The sequence below is a fragment of the Bos javanicus genome, chromosome 3 (assembly GCF_032452875.1).
Source record: "Bos javanicus breed banteng chromosome 3, ARS-OSU_banteng_1.0, whole genome shotgun sequence".
Taxonomy (NCBI): domain Eukaryota; kingdom Metazoa; phylum Chordata; class Mammalia; order Artiodactyla; family Bovidae; genus Bos; species Bos javanicus.
In genome coordinates, this window is record NC_083870.1 from 35276689 (window position 1) to 35293970 (window position 17282).

The 17282-nt window shown below is 38.3% G+C and overlaps 1 protein-coding gene across 2 annotated transcripts in view; it reads left to right on the forward strand.

Annotated features, from left to right (window-relative positions):
* LOC133244189 (mitochondrial adenyl nucleotide antiporter SLC25A24-like) overlaps positions 1-17282 on the forward strand; it is a 92953-nt gene that overhangs the window by 18950 nt on the left and 56721 nt on the right. For both annotated transcript variants that reach the window (XM_061411003.1, XM_061411004.1), the window contains exon 3: positions 8177-8264. In XM_061411003.1, the coding sequence (XP_061266987.1) occupies positions 8177-8264 (88 nt within the window). The remainder of the gene's footprint in view (positions 1-8176; positions 8265-17282) is intronic.

Sequence of the window (17282 nt, forward strand, 5' to 3'; positions counted from 1 at the left end):
TGCTTTGTGTCATCATTGCTGCCTCCTCAGTGACCACACTTCTGTAAAGCTCAGACAATTTACCTTGGCCATGATGCTTTTTGTGGTTATGAATGGGAATACCTCCTCTATTACAGATTGAATTTGTTGTTGTTTAGTTACTAATTTGTATTTGACTTTTTGTGATCCCATGGACTGTAGCCCCTCAGGTTCCTCTGTCCATAGGTTTTCCCAGGCAAGAATACTGGAGTAAGTTGCCATTTCCTTCTCCAATGGAGTGAATTGTGTACCCTAAAAGATAAGTTGAAGTCCTAACCCCCCAGATCTCAGACTGTGATCTTATTTGGAAATAGGTCTTTATAGAAGTAACCAAGAAAAATGAGGTCATTAGGGTATGCCCAATACCCTCTGTCCATGGAATTCTCCAGGCAAGAATACTGGAGTGGGTAGCCATGCGCTTCTCCAGAGGATCTTCCCAACACAGGGATCAAACCCAGATCTCCTGCATTGCAGGCAGATTCTTTACTGTCTGAGCCACCAGGGAAGCCCAAGAATACTGGAGTGGGTAGCCTGTCCCTTCTCCAGGGGATCTTCCTGACCCAGGGATCAAACTCAGATCTCCTGCATTACAGGCAGATTTACTGTCTGAGCCACCAGGGAAGCCCAATAGGACAGGTGTCACATAAAGGGGAAATTTGGATACAGGGACAGACATGCACAGAGGGAGATAATATGAAGTAGCCATTTGATAATGGAGTCAGGCTTGGAGTGATGTGTCTGTAAGCCAAGAAATACCTGAGACTACCAGATACTAGGAGATAAATACAGAACAGATCCTTCCGTAGCATCTTCCAAAGGAGCATGGCCCTGCCAACACCTTGGTTTTACAGACTTTTGGCCTTCATCATTTTTTGGCCATATTTTGGCCAATAATCACTTTTGGCTTAAATTCCTATTTAAGCTACCCAGATTGTGGTCCTTTATTACAACTGCCCAAGGAAACAAATACAGTCCTCCCTCTTATTTGCTTAATCAGAAATTGTCCAATGCAGCATATTTTGGGCCTCAAAGTACAGCTGTTTAAATTCATATGAACATGCTGCTACTTTCTCCCAGAGTGTTTCTAGATTGGCTGGGTTAAGGTAATTTCTTTTTTTTTTTCTCCTTTTTAAAAAAAATTTAAATTTATTCATTTTAATTGGAGGCTAATTACTTTACAATATTGTATTGGTTTTGCCATACATCCACATGAATCCGCCACGGGTGTACACCTGTTGTGCATCGTTGACTGTGGAGCCAATCTTTCCCCCCAAATCCTATTATTGGATCTGGCTCTGTACATGATATCTTTTCCCTTCTTGTCCTTCCTGACAACATTGTTGAGACTCTCCCAGTTCATCACATATTAATGTGTATAAAACACTAATAGTAGGATTCAATTTTTACCACTGCATTTTCTGTGTCCCAGGAGGGTTTCCAGGCCTTATGCCAATCAATGGAGGCAAGAGGATGCTTGTGGGCTGGTGTACTATACTATCAAATTCACTAGCTGGAAGCATTCAAGGCCCAATGTGAACTGATTTGCTTAACTTCTCTCAAGAAGTATCTGAGTCCCTACTTCTGCGGAGCCAGAATGTCCTTGGAGTGTGGTCATAAATATGTGAAATGAAGTAATTCTTAGACATAATTTCATCATTAAGGTTCTTTTTTGGAAGGAGTTTTTTGTGTTTTTTTTTTAGATTGGGAAAATGGTGGGAAAGAAACTAGAAATTTTTGTACTTTACCATCTGCCATGCCTGTTTTAGCTGCTTTATCTTCTATATCTTATTTTTGTCTCATGCAGTCCTCATAGCAGCTACCTTTTACGTATGAGAACAGTAATGCTAAGTAATACATTTGGTTTTTCAGTGAACCTCATCTACAGGGTTTATGCCTTTGTGTAACCCTGAGCCACATTGACCTGGGCTTGGCCATTTGACTTGCTTCAACCATTAGGACCATTATTGTTGTTTAGTCCCTGAGTCATGTCCCACTCTTTGCAACCCCATGGACTTCAGCATGACAGGCTTCCTTCACTTTCACTATCTCCTGGAGTTTGCTCAAATTCATGTCTATTGAGTGGGTGATGCCATTCAACCATCCCATCCTCTGTCGTCTCCTTCTCCCCCTGCCCTCAATCTTTCCCAGCATCAGGATCTTTTCCAGTGAGTTGGCTTTTTGCATCAGGTGGCCAAAGTATTGGAGCTTCAGCTTCAACATCAGTCCTTGGAATATTCAGGACTGATTTCCTTTATTTTATTTTTTTGTTTTTTGCAAGGTGCTTTTATTGGTACTATAAAGTCAACTTTACTGCCATGAAACTGTCTGGCCATATCTAATTTCCTTTAGAATGGACTGGTTGGATCTCCTTGCTGTCCTAGGGACTCTCAAGAGTCTTCTCCAATGCTACAGTTCAAAAGCATCAATTCTTCAGTGCTTGGCTTTCTTAGTGGTCCAACTCTCATATCCATACATGACTACTGGATAAACCATAGCTTTGACTAGATGGACCTTTGTCTCAGTTTTTTAATATACTATCTAGGTTTGTCATAGCTTTTCTTCCAAGGAGCAAGTGTCTTTTAATTTCATGGCTGCAGTTATCATTTGCAGTGATTTTGAGGCCCAAGAAAATAAAGTCTGCCAGTTTCCATTTTTCCCCATCTTTTTGTCTTGAAGTTATGGGACTGGATGCCATGATCTTAGTTTTTTGAATGTTGAGTTTTAAGCCAGCTTTTTCACTCTCCTCTTTCACCTTCCTCTTTCACCTTCACCTTCCTATTCACTTTCTGCCATTAGGGTGGCCTATTTCATTTCCATCTGTGCTACATTTCCATCTGAGGTAAAAGACATGTGAGTGAAGCCATCTTGGATTTTCAGCTATGGTCAAACCTCTAGATCACTGAATTCACATGAGTGACCCAGGTAAAATCAGCAGAAGAACCAATGTGTTGAACCAAATTCTGATTGCATACTATTATCAAATACATTCTTATTAAACCAGTAAAATTTGAGATGGCTTGTTAACTTAGCAAAATAATCTGTAGTATAGAAGTGGAATAGTTTGCATTTCCCCCTGGAATTACAGGACTGGAATAGTCACAGTCTTCCTCTCCATGCATCTAACTACTGTTACTCTAGCAAATCCATTTCAAGCCCATCTTTCTCAGTGAACACTTGCTCTATATAATTAAAGACAACATTGAATCTCCCATTCAGTCCATAGGTATTGATTATATTCTGAATTACATTACCTAATTTTTCTCTACATCATAGCTTGAAATTTTAACTTCTTTTGCATAAGGATTAATTACTTAATGTAATTATAGGTCAATGAAACAGAGAATTTTGAGCAGTTATGTGAGCTAGAGCACTAGGAACTGTGTTAACAAAGATTTTCAGAAGCAGACAGTTTTGGGGCAAAACCAATACAATATTGTAAAGTAATTAGCCTCTAATTAAAATAAATAAATTTAAATGTAAAAAAAAAAGAATGAATAGCCATACACAAGCTAGACTATGATAATTGCTATACAAGTGATAGAGGGAGACTTTAATTGTGCTCAGGAACAATTTAGTTTTCTTCTGGGTCAATATATAAACAGAGTTGGAAAGAAAGATTTTTTAAGAAATTATTTTTTATTTAACATATAAAAATTGGAAGATTTTATATAAAAATTCAGTTTTCTTTAAAATGAAACATATGACCCACTTTCAGTTCAGTTCAGTCGCTCAGTCGTGTCCGACTCTTTGTGACCCCACGAATCGCAGCACGCCAGGCCTCCCTGTCCATCACCAGCTCCCAGAGTTCACTCAGACTCACATCCATGATAACTTTACAACATGGTAAAAGTCAGTGGGGTTTAGTAGCATTTACTCCATTTGTACAGATATCCGCTCCCCATAGACCATAGTGTTTGCCACCCCTAATGTGAAGGTCAATACATGGTACCACTCATCTCTGCTCTTCCACTGTGTTTTCATTTTTTGTTTGTTTGTTTGTTTAAGTATAGTTGATTTACAGTGTTGTATTCGTTTCAAGTATACAACAAATTGATTTACTTATATATGTTCTTTATATATTTATATAGTTGTATATTATTCTTTTTCAGATTCTTTTCCATTGTAGGTTATTACAAGATATTGAATATAGTTCTATACATGTAGGACCTTGTTGTTTATGTCCTATACACAGTTAGCGTGTATGTGTTAATCTCAGCCTTCTAATTTATTTCTACCCCATCCTTTTCCTTTGGGATAACCATAAATTTGTTTTCTATATCTGTGAGTCTGTTTCGGTTTTGTAAATAAGCTCATTTGAATCATTTTTTTAGCTTCCACATATAAGTGATATCATATGATACTTGTCTTTGTCTGACTTACTTCACTTAGTATGATAATCTCTAGGTCTATCTGTGTTGCTGCAAATGGCAATATTTCATGTTTTCTTATGACTAATATTCTATTGTATATATGGAATATTCTTTATCTATCCATCAATGGACTTTTAGGTTGCTTCCATATCTTGGCTGTTGGTAAAGTAATGGTGGTAAATAATGCTGGAGTGAACATTGGGGTACATATATCTTTTCGAATTAGAGTTTTCATCTTTTCTGGATATAGGCCCAGGAGTGGGATTGGTAGGGATCATGTGGTAACTCTATTTTTAGCTTTTTAAGGAACAGCCATACTGTTCTCCATAGTGGTTGCACAAATTTACATTCCCATCAGTAGTTTAGGAGGGTTCCCTTTTCTCCACGTCCTCTTCAGCATTTTTTATTCTGGATTTTTAATGATAGCCATTCTGACTGCTGTGAGGTGATACCTTTCTGTAATTTTTCTTTTCTTTAATAATTACTGTTGTTGAGCATCTTTTCATATACTTGATGGCAACCTGTATGTCTTCTTTGGAGAAGTGTCAGTTTATGTCTCCTGCTTATTATTATTATTTTTAAAAAATATTGAGATGTATGAGCTGTTTGTAGTTTTTAGATATTAATCCCTTGTTGGTTGCATCATTTGCAAATATTTCCTCCTAGTCCATAGGTGGTCTTTTCATTTTGTTTTGTGATTTCTTTGGCTGTGCAAAACTTTTAAGTTTAATTAGGTCTCATTTATTTATTTTTGCTTTTGCTTCCATTACTCTAGGAGACAGATCCAAAACATTATTCCTGCGATTTTTGTCAAAGAGTATTCTGCTTACTGTTTCCTCTAGGAGTTTTATAGCCTTACATTTAGGTGTTTAATCTATTTTGAGTTTGTTTTTGTGTATGGTATTAAAAATGTTCTAATTTCATTCTTTTAAATGTATCTATCCAGTTTTCCCAGTACCACTATTGAAGAGACTCTATTGTATAATCTTGAATTCTCCACTGTATATACTTGCCTCCTTTTTTGTAGATTAATTGACCATAAGTACATGACTATACCTGGGCTTTCTATCCTGAAGAAAGGTTTTGTTGTTTTTTTTTTTTTTTGCAGAGAGAACAAAGGCAGAAATTGTCAGACATAGCTTGTTAAAATGCCATTTCAAATTTGGCCCTAAATTACTATTTTTTGGGGAAAATTTCATTGATATATAACATATATAGCCAAGTGCATACATTATAAGTAAAAGTGAGAGAGTCATTTCCTAGGTAGGTTGATAAGGAGTCTAGGGGTCCCCAAGGAGAGAGGGCTCTGGAATTCTCAAGGAGGAAGAAAGGACAAACTTTTCCTTCTCTACATTCCTTAGGATTATATAACAATAATGTATCCTGCCTGAGGACAGTCTCTGGATTAAGCCTTCTGGCTAATTCTGTTATTTTAAAATGTAAATTATGGGGGTTGGTCTGGTGAGGTCTTTACAACTTCCAGACATTCTTTGGATTCATTGGAGAGTATATAACTTCATTGCTAACACTAGCAAGGGGGTACTCTTTCTGCCCCCTTCTGATGCCTATGTCAGAAGCTTTCTCTATGTCCTTTATACTTTAATAAAACTTTATTACACAAAAGCTCTGAGAGATCGAGCCTCGTCTCTGGCCCCGGATTGAATTCTTCTCCTCCGGGGGCCAAGAATCCCATGTCTTCGTGTGATTCAACAACAACCTTTCAAAAGCTTCACAAATTTTTCCAAGGCAAACATACAACATGAAAACAACATACAGATAAAGAAGCAGAATATTAGTAGCATCTCAGAAAGATCCATTTTGTATCCTCTCCAAATCACCACCACCCTCCAAAGTACCTGCTATCCTGCTTTCTACTGCTATGTGTAAGTTCCCAGTCTATCTTTGTTAAACAAATAAGTTTACCATGTTTATACTTTACCTTTTGTTGAAATGCTTTTGTTTCTTTGGTGGTCTCTTGTTTATCCTTTTATAGTACTTCATTTGTGACTCTTGTTTTTCATTCCTTTGTCTTTCCACTGCACATTATTCATAGGTCTTCTATGATATACAATAACACAGAGTGATATATTTTTATAGTAATTAGTGCATGCATTCAAACTGGTAAACTCCTTGGGGTGGTTGGTTCATTAATCTTTGACTTCTTTCACATTTAGCATAGTGATTTGAATAGTAAACTTTAAAAAATTAAAAAAAATTATTGTATAATGTTTGAAAATTATAATGGGATATAATGGCATAAGACAGAGGATTCAGCTTCCTCATTTGAAAAAAACTTTCTAGGCAGGCCAGTAAATTCCACCCTGTATAAATTCCACCAGTAAATTCCACACTAGGGGCCTCAGAGTCATTGTAAAGAATCAGAGTTTCTACGTATGAATATTTGGGCTTTGTTTATAGGCTACATAAATAATATATCTCATATATATGTATACTCTTTTTACTTATGCATATTTTAAATGCATGCATATGCAGCTATGGTTAGTAAAGTATAATATAAGTTATGACTGAATTTATGTTAGTTTTTTGACATTATATAGTTTTCATCTAGATGACACTAAAGTTGATTTTTTAAATAATTTTTTTCATATTTGGTATCCTCAACTATTTGTTTCCATGGGAAGAATTAAAAGATTTTTTTTTTCATTTGAGGAGTGACATGATTATATATGTGGTTTAGGGCTTGAGGACAGTATGGACTACTTAATTTTTCTTTCAGAACATCTAGCAGTGTGAGATTGAAATGCGTGATAGGCTTGTATTAAATATATTAGTAGTTTTGAGTTATTTAACATCGGATATGCTTGTGTTAAAAAGAGTTTGGTGTTCCATCTTATTTTAAGTAGGCTATTTCTTTTAAAACTTATCTTATAAAATGTTGAGTAGCCTTATTTTCATGCCCCTGAATCAGATCTTCAGAATTAGCTTTTTCTTTCCAAGTAAGTACAATAATCAATATCTGTTATAGATCTGTAATCTCTGATTAGAAACCCTTGGGACCAGATATGATTAGAAGTTTAGAATTTGGATTTTTAGAAAAGAAATATAGCACATATGTGATATGTTATATAATACTCTTCTTTGGAGAAGACTCTTGAGAGTCCCTTGGACTGCAAGGAGTTCCAACCAGTCTATCCTAAAGGAAATCAGTCCTGAATGTTCATTGGAAGGACTGATGTTGAGGCTGAAATTCCAATACTTTGGCCACCTGTTGTGAAGAGCTGACTCATTTGAAAAGACCCTGATGCTGGGAAAGATTGATGGCAGGAGGAGAAGGGGATGACAGAGGATGAGATGGTTGGATGGCATTACCGACTCAATGGACATGAGTTTGGGTAAACTCCGGCAGTTGGTGATGGACAGGGAGGCCTGGCATGCTGCAGACCTTGGGGTCACAAAGAGTCAGACACAACTGAGCGACTGAACTGAAGTGAACTGATATAATACTCCAGGTGGGGTCTGGAGCACCACTGTGCAATTATATACATGAATATTTCTTCAGTGAAACAAATGAATAACCGTATTGGATTAGAAAAATAATTGACTAAGATTAACCTCACATCAGCTTAAGGCAGGTTTTGTCATATAGTGAATTTTGGTGCCATACAAAAAGTCTTTAAATTTTTAGAACTTTTAAAGCTTTGGGTTTTGAGTGTGGGATGATAGGCCTATAAAATATGTGGACTTTTAAAGGCTATTGCCTTATAAGTATATTTTGCCTTGTTATTGTTTCAGATTCGTTAACTTGACATATTTTCACTTTTTTAAAGGAATAATAGAAACTTCAGAAATAATTGCTGTTTTGAAATCACTGGGTATAAATATTTCTGAAACTCAAGCAAAAAAGATTATACAAAGGTCAGCCCTTACCCTTATTTTTAATAGTTTTAATTTTTGTTTAATATGTACCTGGTGGTTATAAGTATAGCTTCTTTCTTCTCTTCCTTCATTTCTTTCCTTTCTTTTTATTTCTGATAATGTCACCTTTTATTGACAATGTTTTAAGAAAGATCCCTAAGAAATTTGTTGAAATGCTATTGACTAAAACAGGAAGTATTCTTTTTAAAGTCCTCAGAAAAAGATTCTTCATGCTTCTGGTTCAAAGAATGGTTTTAATTCTCTTAAGTAATTGATTAAATTTTTTTTTAAATTTTGTTGAAGTACAAAGAAGTATATAATTTATGTATCCAACTTGATGAATTTGTTGGTAAGTGTGTACCCAGGAGGGCTTCCCTGGTGGCTCAGTGGTAAAGAATCTGCCTGTGAATACAGGAGACATGGCTTTGATCTCTGGGTCAGGAATATCCCCTGGAGGAAGAAACGGCAACCCACTCCAGTATTCTTGCCTGGAGAATCCCATGGACAGAGGAGCCTGGCAGGCACAGTCCATGGGGTCTCAAAGAGTCTGACGTGACTGAAGTGACTTAGCATGCACACACACATACACCCAGGAAACCATAACCATAATCTATGCCATAAACATATGCATCACTTCTTAAAGTTTCTTCCCACCCTCTTATTACTGTTATTAATTTTATGAAAAGAACACTTTCTTATAGTTAAAACTTAAATTTACTTGTTTTTTAAATTTGGGTATAACTGATACATAATATTATATTAATTTCAGGTGTATAACAATGATTCAATATATGTATATAATGTGAAATGATCACCTCAATAGGTCTAGTTAACATCAGTCACCATATATAGTTATAGATTTTTTTTATGATGAGAGCTTTTAAGATTTACCCTCCACCTCTGGTAACCACCAATATGTTTTCTCTATCTATAAGGTCTTTTTCTTTCCTTTCTTTTTCTTTCTTTTGATTCCATGTATAAGTGAGATCATATAGTATTTGTCTTTGTCTGTCTGACTTGTTTTACTTAGCATCATGCCCTTAAAGTCCATCTGTGTTATTGCAAATGGTGAGATTTCCTTCTTTATGGAAGGAATTTACCAGGGATACCATCTGGTCCTGGACTTTCTTTGTTGGTACATTTTTGTTTACTGATTCAGTCTATTCAGTCATTCCTCTGTTCAGATTTTCCATTTCTTCATGATTCAGTCTTGCTAGGTTGTATATTTCTAGGAATTTATCCAGTTCTTTTAGATTTTACAATTAGTTGGCATATGATTGTTCATGCTGCTGCTACTGCTAAGTTGCTTCAGTCGTGTCTGACTCTGCGAGACCCCATAGACGGCAGCCCACCAGGCTCCCCGTCCCTGGGATTCTCCAGGCAAGAACACTGGAGTGGGTTTGCATTTCCTTCTCCAATGCATGAAAGTGAAAAGTGAAAGTGAAGTTGCTCAGTTGTGTCCGACTCTTAGCGACCCCATGGACTGCAGCCCACCAGGCTCCTCCATCCATGGGATTTTACAGGCAAAGTACTGGAGTGGGGTGCCATTGCCTTCTCTGTAGATTGTTCATAGTAGTGTGTTATAACCCATTGTGTTCCTGTGGCGTCAGTCTTAATGTCTCCTAATTCTTTTCTGGTTTTATTTATTTGAGTCTTTTCTCTGTGTTTTCAGTTAGTCCAGCTAAAAGTTTGCCAATTTGGTTTACCTTTTTAAACAAACAAGCTTTTAATTTTGGTGATCTTTTGTTCTATGGATTTGGGTTTTGGTATTTATTTCTGCTCTGATCTTTATTATTTCTTTCCCTTCTGCTAACTTTGGGCTTAGTTTTTTCTTCTATTCTAATTCCTTGAGGGATCAATTAGATTGTTTATTTGAGATCTTTCTTTTAAAAAAAAAATGTTGACATTTATTGCTATACGCTTCCCTCTTAGAACTGCTTTTGCCGCATGCTTTAAGACTTGTTGGAGAAGGCAATGGCACCCCATTCCAGTCCTCTTGCCTGGATGCAGTCCATGGGGTCACTGAGCGTTGGACATGACTGAGCAACTTCACTTTCACTTTTCACTTTCATGCATTGGAGAAGGAAATGGCAACCCACTCCAGTGTTCTTGCCTGGAGAATCCCAGGGATGGGAGAGCCTGGTGGGCTGCCGTCTCTGGGGTCGCACAGAGTCAGACACGACTGAAGTGACTTAGCAGCATAAGACTTGTTATGTTGTGTTTCTATTTTCACATCTCATAAGACTTTTTTATTTCTCTTCTGATACCTTCCTACACCCACTGGTTGTTCAGAGGAGTGTTGTTTAATATCTACATACTTGTGAATTTTCCAGTTTTCCTCTTGTTATTGATTTCTAGTTTCATACTATTGTCAGAAATGATACTTGGTATGATTTCAGTCTTAAAGTTGAGACTTGTTTTGTGACCTAAGACATGATTGGTCCTTGAGAATGTTCCATGTGCACTGGAGAAGATTATGTATTCTGCTGCTGTATTTGTTTTTTAGGTTCATTTGGTCCAATGTGTAGTTCGTTAATTATTTCTTCACTGATTTTCTGTCTGGATGGTTTGTCTGTTGTTGAAAGTGGGAGAGTGAAGTCTTATACTGTTCTTTCATTGCTGTTTCTACCTTCAGATATGTTAGTATCTGCTTAATATATTTAGTTCAATATTTGGTTCATATAATATATATGAATATTATAATTATAGTTTGTTAATGAAGTGACCTCTTAATTATTATATAGTCTCATTATTTGTCTCTTTTTATAGTTTTTGAATTAAACTCAAGTTATTCATACTTTGCTCTATTTTGGTTTCTATCTGCATGGATTATCTTTTCCCATCCCTTCTCCTTGAGACTATGTGTATCCCTAAAGCTGAAATGAGTCTCTTTTAGGCAGCAAGAAGTTAAGTGTTGTTTTTTAAAGTTTATTCAGCCACTCGATGACTTTTGTTTGGAGAATTTAATCATTGATAAGTTGCCGCTAAGTCATTTCAGTCGTGTCCGACTCTGTGCGACCCCATAGACGGCAACCCACCAGGCTCACCTGTCCCTGGGATTCTCCAGGCAAGAACACTGGAGTGGTTTGCCATTTCTTTCTCCAATGCATGAAAGTGAAAAGTGAAAGTGAAGTCGCTCAGTCTTGTCCAACCCTCAGTGACCCCATGGACTATAGCCTACCAGGATCCTCCATCCATGGGATTTTCTAGGCAAGAGTACTGGAGTGGGTTGCCATTGCCTTCTCTGGCCATTGTACCCTGTGGACTATAGCCCACCAGGCTCCCCCATCCCTGGCATTTTCCAGGCAAGAACAGTGGAGTGGGTTGCTATTTCCTTCTACAATGCATGAAAGTGAAAAGTGAAAGTGAAGTCGCTCAGTTGTGTCCGACTCTTAGTGACCCCATGGACTGCAGCCTGCCAGGCTCCTCTGTCCATGGGATTTTCCAGGCAAGAGTACTGGAGTGGGGTGCCATTGTCTTCTCCACACATTGATAAGTAAGGACTTACATATTATTTGCTTAATTGTTTTTTAATGGCTTGTAGTTTCTTTGTTCCTTTATTCTTCTCTAGCCATCTTCCTTTTTGATTTTGTGACTTTGTGTGGTAATTGCTTTGACCTCTTTCTCTTTCTCTTGTCTGTTATAGCTTTTTGCTTTGTGATTACCATGAAGCTTACATAAAACATCTTATAAAGTATTTTAAGCTGAATACAAGTTAACTTTGCATACAAAAATTCTACCCCTTTACTTATTTTCTTGGGCTCCAAAATCACTGTAGATGGTGACTGCAGCCATGAAATTAAAAGATGCTTGCTCCTTGGAATAAAAGCTATGACAAACTTAGACAGCATTAAAAAGCAGAAATATTACTTTGCAAACAAACATCCGTGTAGTCAGAGCTATGATTTTTCTAGTAGTCATGTATAGATGTGAGAGTTGGACCATAAAGAAAGCTGAGCCCCAAAGAATTGATGCTTTCAAACTATGGTGTTGGAGAAGACTCCGAGAGTCCCTTGGACTGCAAGATCAAAGCAGTTAATCCTAAAGGAAATCAGTACTGAATATTCATTGCAAGGACTGATGCTGAAACTGAAACTCCAATACTTTGGCCACCTGATGTGAAGAACTGAGTCATTTGAAAAGACCCTGATGCTGGGAAAGACTGAAGGCAGGAGGAGAAGGGGACAACAGAGGATGAGATGATTGAATGGCATCACCAACTCAATGGACATGAGTTTGAGTAAGCCCTGGGAGTTGGTGATGGACAGGGAGGCCTAGCATGCTGCAGGGCATGGGGTTGCAAAGAGTCAGACAAAACTGAGCGACTGAACTGAACCCCTTTACTGCCCCCAAAATTTTAACTTTTGATATTCAGATCAGATCAGATCATTCACTCAGTCGTGTCCGACTCTTTGCAACCTCATGAATCCCAGCACACCAGGCCTCCCTGTCCATCACCAACTCCCAGAGTTCACTCAGACTCACGTCCATCGAGTCAGTGATGCCATCCAGCCATCTCATCCTCTGTCGTCCCCTTTTCCTCCTGCCCCCAATCCCTCCCAGCATCAGAGTCTTTTCCAATGAATCAACTCTTCGCATGAGGTGGCCAAAGTACTGGAGTTTCAGCTTTAGCATCATTCCTTCCAAAGAAATCCCAGGGCTGATCTCCTTCAGAATGGACTGGTTTGATCTCCTTGCAGTCCAAGGGATTTGTAAGAGTCTTCTCCAACACCACAGTTCAAAAGCATCGGCGCTTAGCCTTCTTCACAGTCCAACCCTCACATCCATACATGACCACAGGAAAAACCATAGCCTTGACTAGACGAACCTTTGTTGGCAAAGCAATGTCTCTGCTTTTGAATATGCTGTCTAGGTTGGTCATAACTTTCCTTCCAAGGAGTAAGCATCTTTTAATTTCATGGCTGCAGTCACCATCTATAGTGATTTTGGAGCCCAGAAAAATAAAGTCTGACACTGTTTCCACTGTTTCCCCATCTATTTCCCATGAAGTGATGGGACCAGATGCCATGATCTTCATTTTCTGAATGTTGAGCTTTAAGCCAACTTTTCCACTCTCCACTTTCACTTTCATCAAGAGGCTTTTGAGTTCCTCTTCACTGTCTGCCATAAGGGTGGTGTCATCTGCATATCTGAGGTTACTGATATTTCTCCAGGGAATCTTGATTCCAGCTTGTGTTTCTTCCAGTCCAGCGTTTCTCATAATGTACTCTGCATATAAGTTAAATAAACAGGGTGACAATATACAGCCTTGACGAACTCCTTTTCCTATTTGGAACCAGTCTGTTGTTCTATGTCCAGTTCTAACTGTTGCTTCCTGACCTGCATACAAATTTCTCAAGAGGCAGATCAGGTGGTCTGGTATTGCCATCTCTTTCAGAATTTTCCACAGTTGATTGTGATCCACACAGTCAAAGGCTTTGGCATAGTCAATAAAGCAGAAATAGATGTTTTTCTGGAACTCTCTTGCTTTTTCCATGATCCAGCGAATGTTGGCAATTTGATCTCTGGTTCCTCTGCCTTTTCTAAAACCAGCTTGAACATCAGGAAGTTCACGGTTCACATATTGGTGAAGCCTGGCTTGGAGAATTTTGAGCATTACTTTACTAGCGTGTGAGATGAGTGCAGTTGTTTGGTAGTTTGAGCATTCTTTGGCATTGCCTTTCTTTGGGATTGGAATGAAAACTGACCTTTTCCAGTCCTGTGGCCACTGCTGAGTTTTCCAAATTTGCTGGCATATTGAGTGCAGCACTTTCACAGCATCATCTTTCAGGATTTGAAATAGCTCCACTGGAATTCCATCACCTCTACTAGCTTTGTTTGTAGTGATGCTTTCTAAGGTTCACTTGACTTCACATTCCAGGATGTCTGACTCTAGGTCAGTGATCACACTATTGTGATTATCTTGGTCATGAAGGTCTTTTTGTACAGTTCTTCTGTGTATTTTTGCCATCTCTTCTTAATATCTTCTGTTTCTGTTAGGTCCATATCATTTCTGTCCTTTATCGAGCCCATCTTTGCATGAAATGTTCCTTTGGTATCTCTGATTTTCTTGAAGAGATCCCTAGTCTTTACCATTATGTTGTTTTCCTCTATTTCTTTGCATTTATCACTGAAGAAGGCTTTCTTATCTCTTCTTGCTATTCTTTGGAACTCTGCATTCAGATGTTTATATCTTTCCTTTCTCCTTTGCTTTTCGCTTCTCTTCTTTTCACAGCTATTTGTAAGGCCTCCTCAGACAGCCATTTGCTTTTTTGCATTTTTTTTCTATGGGAATGGTCTTCATCCCTGTCTCCTGTACAGTGTCATGAACCTCATTCCATAGTTCATCAGGCACTCTATCTATCAGATCTAGGCTCTTAAATCTATTTCTCACTTCCACTGTATAATCATAAGGGATTTGATTTAGGTCATACCTGAATGGTCTAGTGGTTTTCCCCACTTTCTTCAATTTAAGTCTGAATTTGGCAATAAGGAGTTCATGGTCTGAGCCACAGTCAGCTCCCGGTCTTGCTTTTGCTGACTGTATAGAGCATCTCCATCTTTGGCTGCAAAGAATATAATCAATCTGATTTCGGTGTTGACCATCTGGTGATGTCCATGTGTAGAGTCTTCTCTTGTGTTGTTGGAAGAGGGTGTTTGTTATGACCAGTGCATTTTCTTGGCAAAACTCTATTAGTCTTTGCCCTGCTTCATTCCGTATTCCAAGGCCAAATTTGCCTGTTACTCCAGGTGTTTCTTGACTTCCTACTTTTGCATTCCAGTCCCCTATAATGAAAAGGACATCTTTTTTGGGTGTTAGTTCTAAAAGGTCTTGTAGGTCTTCATAGAACCATTCAACTTCAGCTTCTTCAGCATTACTGGTTGGGGCATAGACTTGGATTACTGTGATATTGAATGGTTTGCCTTGGAAACAAACAGAGATCATTCTGTTGTTTTTGAGATTGCATCCAAGTACTGCATTTCGGACTCTTTTGTTGACCATGATGGCTACTCCATTTCTTTTGAGGGATTCCTGCCTGCAGTAGTAGATATAATGGTCATCTGAGTTAAATTCACCCATTCCAGTCCATTTCAGTTCGCTGATTCCTAGAATGTGGACATTCACTCTTGCCTTTTCTTGTTTGACCACTTCCAATTTGCCTTGATTCATGGACCTGACATTCCAGGTTCCTATGCAATATTGCTCTTTACAGCATCGGACCTTGCGTCTATCACCAGTCACATCCACAGGTGGGTATTGTTTTTACTTTGGCTCCATCCCTTCATTCTCTCTGGAGTTATTTCTCTACTGATCTCCAGTAGCATATTGGGCACCTACTGACCTGAGGAGTTTCTCTTTCAGTATCCTATCATTTTGCCTTTTCATACTGTTCATGGGGTTCTCAAAGCAAGAATACTAAAGTGATTTGCCATTCCCTTCTCCAGTGGACCACATTCTGTCAATTAGTATGTTTTTTAATATTGTGTACCCATTAATAAATTATTATAGCTATAGTTATTTTTAATACTTTTGTCTTTTATCCTTTATGCTAGAGTTAAGTGATTTATACAATACCATTACAGTCCTAGAGTATTCTCAGTCTGATTTACCTTCACCAGTGAGTGTTATTCTTTCATATGTTTTCATGATATTAATTAGTGTTCTTCCATTTCAACTTAAAGAATTCCACTTAGTATTTCTGGTGAGGCAAGTCTGGGGGTGATGAACTCTCTCAGGTTTTGTTTGCCTGGGAAACTGTATCTTCTTAATCCCACTCTCTCCTGAACTATAAGATATCTGCTTAGGAGTCTGCTGATAGCCTCAGGGAAGTTACCTTGTATGAAGTAAATTTTGTTTCTCTTGCTGCTTTCAAAATTCTCTCTTCTCTGTGACAATTTTTGTCTCTGACTTTTGACAATTTTAGTATAATGTGTCTTGGAGAAGTCCTCATTAGGTATGGGGACTTTTGAGTTTCATGTACTTAGATGTTCATGAAAAAGTGAAAATGAAAGTCACTCAGTTATGTCTGACTGCGACCCCACAGACTATACAGTCCATGGAATTCTCCAGGTCAGAATACTGGAGTGGGTAGCCTTTTCTTTCTCCAGGGGATCTCTAACCCACGTCTCCTGCATTGCAAGCGGATTCTTTACCAGCTGAGCCACAAGGGAAGCCCGAGAATACTGGAGTGGGTAGCCTATCCCTTCTCCAGCAGATCTTCCCGACCCAGGAAGTGAACCGGGGTCTCCTCCATTGCAGACAGATTCTTTACCAACTGAGCTATCAAGGAAGCCTCCTCAAATCTGGGTGAAATTTTCAGCCATTTTTTTTAAAAGACGCTTTCTGCCCCTTTTGGAGAAGGCAATGGCACCCGCTCCAGTACTCTTGCCTGGAAAATCCCATGGATGGAGAAGCCTGGTAGGCTGCAGTCCATTGGGTCACTAAGAGTCAGGCACTACTGAGCGACTTCACTTTCGCTTTTCACTTTCATGCATTGGAAAAGGAAATGGCAACCCACTCCAGTATTCTTGCATGGAGAATCCCAGGGACAGTGGAGCCTAGTGGGCTGCTGTCTATGGGGTCGCACAGAGTTGGACATGACTGAAGCGACTTAGCAGCAGCAGCAGCAGCAGCAGCCCCTTTTCACACTCTTTCCTTCTCAGACACCCATAATGTGTATATTGTTTTTCTTGATGGGGTCCATAATTCATATAGATGTTTTTCATTTTTTCTTTTATTCTTCTCTGACAGGATAATTTCAAATGATCTGTGTTTGAGTTCACTGATTCTTTATCCTTCTTAAGTCTGTTGTTGATATTCTGTATTGCATTTTTCATTTCATTCATTGTATCTTCAGCTCCAGAGCTTCTCTTTAATTCGTTTTTTATGATTTCTGTCTCTCTGTTGAACCTCTAATCTTGTCCATGTGTTTCTTTTCCTGATTTCATTGAGTCGTCTATCTGTGTTATCTTATAGCTTGTTTAACTTATTTAAAACAATTATTTTGAATTTGTTGT